At 32.0% G+C, this 9,365-nt stretch overlaps 1 protein-coding gene across 2 annotated transcripts in view; it reads right to left on the reverse strand.

Moving 5' to 3' along the window:
- The window catches only part of LOC143076896 (VWFA and cache domain-containing protein 1-like), a 29,369-nt gene extending 22,128 nt beyond the window's left edge, over positions 1 to 7,241 (reverse strand). Inside the window, exons 1-3 of one of the 2 annotated variants that reach the window (XM_076252783.1) lie at positions 7,061 to 7,241; positions 3,259 to 3,518; positions 2,179 to 2,241 (exon numbers count right to left, since the gene is read on the reverse strand). In XM_076252783.1, coding sequence (XP_076108898.1) covers positions 2,179 to 2,241; positions 3,259 to 3,393 — 198 coding nt within the window. In that variant the 5' untranslated portion in view covers positions 3,394 to 3,518; positions 7,061 to 7,241. Of the gene's footprint in view, positions 1 to 2,178; positions 2,242 to 3,180; positions 3,230 to 3,258; positions 3,519 to 7,060 lie in introns of those variants that run through there. The other variant, XM_076252784.1, reaches the window with a different exon arrangement.
- Positions 7,242 to 9,365: the final 2,124 nt, after the last annotated feature.

The following is a 9,365-nucleotide window of genomic DNA, read 5'->3' on the forward strand; positions in this document are numbered from 1 at the left end:
ATTCAAAATTTGGTGACTATGTGGAACGCATCTATCCAATCGAGCTAGAGATAAAGGTTACTACAGATACAGTTAAGTCGGCCTCATATCTTGACTTACATCTAGAAATTGACAATGAGGGTCGGTTGAAAACAAAACTTTACGACAAAAAAGATGATTTCAGCTTTCAAATTGTGAACTTTCCATTTCTAAGTAGCAACATTCCAGCAGCACCTGCATACGGGGTATATATCTCCCAATTGATACGATATTCCCGTGCTTGCATTTCCTATCATGATTTTCTTGATAGAGAGTTGCTGCTCACACGGAAGCTATTAAACCAAGAGTTCCAAATGGTGAAGTTGAAATCATCCCTTCGTAAATTTAACGGACGCCATCACGAGTTGGTTGAACGTTATGGAATAACCGTTTCACAAATGATATCGGATATGTTCCTTACGTCGTAACTACAATCCGCTTCCCTTTCATAAATGTGACCTACCGAGACTATTTACCGGATTTGTTATCACATAAGCAACACGACGGGTGCCGCATGTGGAGCAGGATCTGCTTACCCTTCCGGAGCACCTGAGATCACCCCTAGTTTTTTGTGGGGTTCGTGTTGTTTATTCTTTAGTTTTCTATGTTGTGTCGTGTGTGCTGTTGTTTGTTTGTCTTTTTCATTTGTAGCCATGGCGTTGTCAGTTTGTTTTAGATTTATGAGTTTGACTGTCCCTTTGGTATCTTTCGTCCCTCTTTTATAGGATACAGTTTATATTGACAAGTTTGAGTGGGAAACAACTTTTAAGTAATCATTTGATTACTGATTACTAAACTGCTAAATTCTTAGCAGGATTCTGTATCCTTTTTGGTATTTAACAAGAGTTAGTGATCTAGCTATAAACCATCTTCGCTAGCCAAGGGTTACGATCCACTCCCGCTCTCTTCACCCTTGGCAGATTGAGCTAACATTTGTGATATCAATGTTGCGCCATCTATCGGAAGATTAAAGTCACGCCCATTCCGAATACATTATTCTTGACCAATGGTAGCACTTGAACTCTTCAATTTGGAGGTAAAAACACTGTAGCGTCTAGATTCTACACACTTGGTAAAGCCGGAAACGAAAATATACGTCAACATTCATGCATTTGTGCATGAAACATACACAGGAACTTCTATTAGTTGATTAAAACATTCCAGTTGTCACTAAATATAGTCGTATGTTAAGTGATGTAAAGACTTGTTGCGCAATAAACACGTGGCAAATGTTTACAAACACTTTCTACATCTACACGTGATCATTTTATAGGCGCTTTTTGATTGGATGCACCGAGTTTCTACTGCAACCAATAAAAATCCTTACCTTGTGTCTCCGAAATTTTATCTCAATCCGCCAAGGGTGAAGAGAGCGGGAGTGGATCGTAACCCTTGGCTAGCGAAGATGGCTATAAACCTGGTTTAATCCACATTTTTTTTACATAATAAATGCATGTACCAAGTCAGGAAAATGACAGTTGTTATTCATTCATTTGATGCGCCTAGGCTTTTGATTTTATCATTAATTTTGACTAGAGACTTTCCAATTTGAATTTTCGTCGGCGGTCGGTATTTTTTTCTTATTACTTTTTGAATCACATGCATCATTGGTAGTTCGTATTAACAAATTAAGCACTATGGATTGATAAGAAACGAATTCTCATTTTTCAGTATTGTACATCACACAAGCATATATATTGCTAGTCTAGATAAATATTGTTTTCCAATATGGTTTACCATGGCCGTTTTTAATTGTGTTTGTACTGCACTGCATAACTTTGTTAAATGATCTGATTATTCCTACCCTTGAGGGTTTATTAGGTATGTGAATATGATCCTCAATGGTTTCTCGTAAGGCTGTTAAAATTATTGACTATTTCTGTTTGGCGGTGTCGGATGTATATATTTATGTGTAGTCATGTCCAATAAAAATCATAACTACAATGTATTACACCAACGGTGTGATAGCGCAGAAGGTGGACAATTGCAAGACAAATGTTCTATCCCTTTCGAGAAGACTATTTTTTTTCAGCGCCAGTCTATTTATTTCGGTCAACCTACAAAGCAGTATTTACTTATTGTTAAAGTATTGATTTTCGATTCCTAAAATTGAGTGAAATGTTTGCCACTGGACATTAAACAAAAAAAAAAGAATCTTACCCTTTCTAGCAACTGGTTCCCTGTATCCGACTTAATCTCATAGGGGAAATTATTGAACTGTTCCTGAAATAAAAAATAAAAACAATCAAATTGTGATTCTTTATTATACCTTTTTAATTCCTTTTTCATTCGGGTGTAACTGGTGGGTAGTTTGTAGACAAAAGTATAAGCCACACATGTAGGTATATTTGTTGGGTTTTTGTACAGCTTAAATAATATTTTGATAATCGTGACAAAATTATCATGTGACATGAACACAACTATTTGTATACATATGTATATCCCGACTTTGCTTTTCGTTAGCTTTTTTTTCAGTCATCCCGATAAATGTAAATACAAAAAAGCGCTTCGAACAGATTTTTTTTTTATATAAAGTGCAATCGTATTTACTTTTATTTGAAACATAAGTTCGTGTTAACAACTGTGGGCCTCACTTTCGCAAAGTGGAAGGGGATTAATATAAGTTGTAAAACTTGTTTCCCAATCCACTATAAATAAATATGTTTAAACTAAACTTTTCCTACACTTCACAAACTTGTGATAATTTAACGTAAACTAACACCAGCATATTTAGTTTGCAAATTAAAACAACTTTACAAAAAAAAACCGGTATCTTGTTACAGATTTAATATACATACATTTGTTATTTCTGAATTGACTTTTAGAGTGTATTTTACATTTTGGCAGTTTTTTTATTTATTTTACGTTAACTTAACAGGAAGAAAACTTATTTAAAATTGTATGCTATAGTCACTATGCAAATATATATTACCTGCATAAAAAGATAATTTGCTTTATCTTTCTAAGATCCTGTGCTAACCTTGTGCATGCCACCTATGCAGATGACCTGCGTATAATTAGCACCAAATTTTTTTTAATCTTTCTAAGTTCCTGTGCCAACTTATTGCCACCTATATAAATTACCTGCATATAATTGACTCCAATAGCTTCCTTAATCTGTCTAAGTTCCTGTGCCAACGTATTGCCACCTATATAAATTACCTGCATGTGATTGACGCCAATATCTTCCTTAATCTTTCTAAGTTCCTGTGCTAACGTATTGCCACCTATATAAATTACCTGCATGTGATTGACGCCAATATCTTCCTTGATTTTTCTAAGTTCTTGTGCCAACTTGTTGCCATCTATGTTATCTTCAGCATCTACCCTTGAGTTTATTCCAATAATACACATCAGCACAACCAAAATATTCATTTTGATTAAGTTTTTTTTTTATATCTGTTTGCTTTGGTCATGTAAAAAACTTAACACTAGTCATAATAATGAATGCTGAGTGTTGTTACGTTTTCGTCAACATGATATGATGTTAATGTGTGTTTCTGAAATACAACGAAATCAATACATTATTTACTGATACAGGGTTATATAATTATATACATAAAAAGAAGATGTGGTATGATTGCAAATGAGACTACTCTCCACAAGAGACCAACTAACACCTATATGTCACCGTACTGCCTTCAACAATAAGCATAGCCCATACAGCATAGTGGGCCAAAAAAGGTTCTGAAATAACAAATGTCAAACGAGAAAAACTAACGGTCTAATATATGTACAAAATAATAAACGAAAAACAAATGTGTAACACAGCTTCAAACGACAACCACTGCATTACAGTATTCGGACATACAGATGCGACGGGGTTATTAAGTTATTTAAAGAACATCAACTGGGATAAAATGTGGTTTTTAATATTCATACTTTTGATTTATGATTTCGATTATGAATTTTGTTTTCTAACAGGAGATGATTTTAATGATCTTGCAAGGTACAAAAATGCAAATTTGTGAAAGGTAATTTTGTTACGATTTAACTACAGATTTAGCTTAAAAGGATTTGTTTTTCCAGTTATCATGTATATATTTTCTTTTGTTGAATTACAAAAAGTACTTACAGTTAAAAGATATGAATCGACCAAGACAAAAAGTATAACATTACAAATAACTAGAATATTCTCTGAAATATACACGTGAATCATTCGATTTAACAAATGGCAAGTGTTATTTTCTATTTGTCCCTCAAAGTAGAAATTGTGCGTACATTGTACAATGCATTTTTATCACTATGGTAAAACTTTTTTGAAATTAGTTTCACAAAATTGTAAAAGACAATACTAATATCTACGGATATAACATATCTTCTTACATATACATATACATCGTTCGATTTTATTTATTGCCGATTATTTATTGGTTCCCTTTTTTTTTCTTACATCAAAGTATAAATTCTAGATACAGTTTATATTTACTTTTAATTGTAAAATTTTCCAAAGTATTATAAATTACTTACATTTTACGTGCATAGAATTTCCCAAAACGAAATCATAATCTAACGAATGTATCACTTAGACCGTTTCATTTACACGAGGGTCTGAGTGGGGTTTACAGAGTAGCGAATAATTTTCAAATATGCAGTATTAAGGAAAGAAATAATAAAGAATATAGACAAATAGGCAAAAAATAATCCAGCATCGAGAATTTATTTTGTGGTGCTATAATAAACAGAATAGAGAATAATTGACAAATTAAGGTGGTACATATCACTTCAGGGAGATAACTCTCTAACATCAGCTGAACGTTTTAATTACGGTATATTGGTTTTATAAATATTAAGCTTCTCTATAATCAAAAGTAGTGTTTGACAAAGTTCTATATAATATATCCAATGAAATTTGTGTGTGGTTCAATTTTTATTAAATGATTACATTTTTGTCAAAGGGTCAAAGTTAATATTTTGTCAAAATTTTATAAAAATTAAACGAGCCAAATTTTTTTTAGTCAATGTGTTGGGTGCCACCGTAAATAAAAAAAAATCGGGAAAAAACGTCCAAATAAATTAGACAGTAAAGAAACGGAAGACCCCATCTTGACCCTCATAATTATTATATATCAACGTTCTTTAAAAGATGACAAATAGTGAACTGAATTTTCGATTATAATGAAATAGTATGTAAGGAAGTCTAACCGTATTTAAAGGAATACCCAATCGCATTATAAAGAGCTTACAAATAATAATGAAACGTTCTTCATAAGTCTTTGGTGAATGTACAACACTAATAACGCCTATTTTAAATTTAAATCATAGACATTTTCAATTTTAAATTCTATTTTATTTTGTACCATCTAGTTGTTGATATACTTTCTATACGTTAACAAAAGCTATAGTGCAACCATAATGTAAATATTAAAAAAAATAATGAATGTCTACATTTCGTGACAACACTAGCTATGGAACGTTCAATGAATTTGTAATTGACTTCTACTTTTATTTAAAAATTTCATGCTTTTTTGTTTCTTCATTTGGGTGTAAAAGCGTTGACCTAAGTACGTTTTGGATGAAGCGCGGAAGCGCTTAATTCCAAAAATGTATGCACGGTCAACGTTTTCACAACGTTTAGCAACACGTAACACTACCCACATTGCACCGATTACTTGATATGCATCCATTTTCTTCCTATAGTATTTGACACCTTACAAGTTTTGTTGTACACTTTATACACATGTATCTTTAAATGACTGTTTAAAATACTGTAAAAGCCTTGGTACAAAACAATTCGTTTTCTGTAAATCATAATTTACAAAATAATGGCGAATGGCAAATGACAAATGGCATGTTTAAATATATATATAGTCATTGTGCAATTACCGAAGAAGGATATCTGTTATCCGAAATATCTAATATTTGTATATTTTATAGTTATTTAATGGTGATGTTGTACCCTTTTTGACTTGTTATATATTATATTTTGTAGTGTGCAGAATCATATTACATGATCCATCGCCCTGTAAAATTGATCGTTGACTATTTATTCAGTCATTTAATATAAATTATATATATATATATATAATATATTTGGTGTCACGATATCACAGTAGCATGGGTTCGAATCCCGGCGAGGGAAGAACCAAAAATTTGCGAAAGCAAATTTACAGATCTAACATTGTTGGGTTGATGTTTAGACGAGTTGTATATATATATATATAAACGAGTCTAAATTGAAAACTACGTTCATATAAAAGAAGATGTGGTATGATTGCCAATTAGACAACTCTACACAATAGACCAAATGAGACAGACATTAACAACTATATGTCACCTTATAACCTTCAACAATGAGCAAAACCCATACCACGTAACAACAAACCACAACCACTGAACTATTATAGGCTCCTGGCTTTGGACAAGCACATGCAAAACTTGGCGGGGTAAAACTGTTTTGTAGGCACCAACCCTTCGTCCTAACCTGGGAAAATGGTGTAACAGTACAACATAAGAATAAAGTATACAGTTGAAAAAAGCTTAAGTCATCAGATGATATAAACAGAAATACATCTAACAAATACACATAGACGAGTACTCGCAGTTACTAACAACCAGTTCAAAGCCAATAACACCTAATGGAAGAACTGATTCACCAGAAATACATATTATTTTATATTCACTGAAACTCAAAACATAACAACAGTCAGGTGTCTCTAAAAAGTCGCAAAATACCGACAAGTCACAAAAATGCGTATAACACCATGTCCAAAATAAAAACACACAACAAACAACAAACAACACAAAGGCATGCTTAGGCAGCAACCATTCGATTTTCTGGGGGGGGGGGGGCTATGGTTTTTTATGGAAAAAAAGTTTGTTTCCAGTTTTTGGAGAAAAAAATAATTTGTTTTTGATTCTGAGAAAAAAAAATTGTTTGTATTACCCTCAGCTGCCACTATATGTAATGCTAAAATTGAAAGAAAAAATTGTTTTCGACTTGTCCAGAAAAAAAACCCATAGCCCCCCCCCCCCCCCCCCCCCCCCAGAAAATCAAATGGTTGCTGCCTTAATATGTAACTGAAGATTAATCAATACGAACCTCACTCAAACGGGTTTGAACTTTGAGCCTCAGCAAGTTGAATAATTATTCCTTATTCTCTAACAACAGTACTAGTAGTTGAAATCCGATGAGAAATATTTGGCGTCGTATCAAAGTTCACTGATGTATGTCTTACTTTCCATTGTATATCTATCAGTTCCTGGTCAGTGTAAAACAAGGAAGTGTTGAACTGATGCTTATTTGACTATTACTGTCTAAATAATTATATTTACTTATGGAATATTTATTTTCAATATCTTAATATTTATTTTCAATATCTTAATATTTATTTTATAAAATTGAAATATGATTAGTTGTACACTTCGCAGTTATATATACAAATCATTTATTTTCCCGTGCCTGAGGGAGATATGAAGATTTGTTCACTCAAAAAAAAATTCCTATTTCAACATGCAGTGGAATAATAATATCTATTTAACTCCGTTGTTATTTTAATCTACTATGTGGATGGTTATGACCTTAACTACCCGGCCCTGAGTGGCACCTACGTGTACGGTCGGTTAATTTTTACAGACAACTTATTACTTCCACTACGGATGTGGTCAAATAAATTGACTTCTAATAAGGGTGATACGCGAACTGTAAAAATCATTTGCATGGGAGAACTTAAAAATCCAGTGAATCCTGTCTTCTCGTACAGGTTGATTGATTGTCGGTTGCTAAACGTCCAGTGGCAAATATTTCATGTATGTTTAGGGCGATCTCGTAAGGAGAAACGTTTATATTATCATGTTACATTAACTACAGTCATATGACAAAAGTGAGTTCCCACTTCATTTCAACTACAATCAATATTTTAAAAGAAAAAACAAAAAACAAAAATCAAATAAACTTTATTAGCGATTTTTATAAAATAGAAGCCATACATGTAAGATAGAAAAATCTCTAAATTTTTATTATTTATTTGGCCATAATTTTTATGAGGTTTGTTTTCAGTATTTAATGGAAATTTTTTACGATTTTGATTTGGTTAGAATACACAGCAAATTTTTCAACAAATACTTTTCTTTGTGTTCACCTTGTCAGATAATTAAAATGAGCATACACAATATCAATGACAAATAAACAATAACACTTTAAACATTTCTACATCTTATGGTACTTGGGGAAAATTAGATTTTAGTTGAAATGAAAGGACATTTCAGGAGTGGGAACTCACTATTGTCCTATGACTGTAGTCATCATAATATGCATGTGATATTTGCCACTGGAAGTTCAAACGCAAATCATATCACCATAATCGTTTCAACAATTAGTACTTGTTTTATCTTTAAAAGATCTGTCTGTCTGTCTGTGCCTCCTTAGCGAAAATCTTTCTAAACAGAAAGACAAATATTGATAAAATCTGACACAGTTATAGAACTTGACTGATAGAATACATAAAGATATAAAGCACTTGTTCAAAATATTAAGCGACAGACAGAGCTAGGTTCACTCACATTTGCAATTTACAACAAAATAGTATGGTGTATTATCTTTTTAATTACATTAATTAAACATGTTTAAAGATTATAAACCTTTCAAAGTACAATGTATCAAACATAATCTATTATGATAAATAATATTTGAACGCAAACTGTATATAGTACAAAGTGTGAACCACAGGGGTATACAAATCAGGAAGTCAGAGTATATAAACATTGTAAATATAAGAAAAAAGGGTAACTTAAGTAAATAAACATGTGAAAATTATGTGTCTGTAAACAAGGAGTCTTATTACACATGTTACAGGGGGGAATTTGTCACATTGTTACTATTAAAACTTTAAATAAATCAACACAACAAGGACGAATCAAATATATTTAAAATACGCAGTAAACAATATAATGACTGAATTTATTTATGGGTGTAACAGGGATATATACTTCGTTTTTACTTTAAACTACATAAAATGTAACAAAGGAATCTGTAAATATATCTAACAAGGATAGTGGATTGTGGTGATGAAGAGAAAATGACATTAAAATTCATAACAGTGACATGTTTAAAACCCTTCGTTAAACCTGAAGTTAAAAGATGATTCTTGATATTTTAATGAAAATTGGTGCTCTAACTTGGGTATTCATTCAATGTAACTATTTTAAAACGAATTGTGAAATGATCATATTGCTCTTGAAATGGACATAACGCTAAAATATGTATCCGATCTTAAATGTCCCACGTAGAATATTTAAAATTTGAATATTTAATTTAGCTTTAAATTCTTTTAATTTATTCTTCCCACTCGATAAAGATCTGTTCAAACCTGAAATTCAAACTATGAAGTGAACAATTCAAAATGCAT

Source organism: Mytilus galloprovincialis, chromosome 5 (assembly GCF_965363235.1).
Source record: "Mytilus galloprovincialis chromosome 5, xbMytGall1.hap1.1, whole genome shotgun sequence".
NCBI classification, from domain to species: domain Eukaryota; kingdom Metazoa; phylum Mollusca; class Bivalvia; order Mytilida; family Mytilidae; genus Mytilus; species Mytilus galloprovincialis.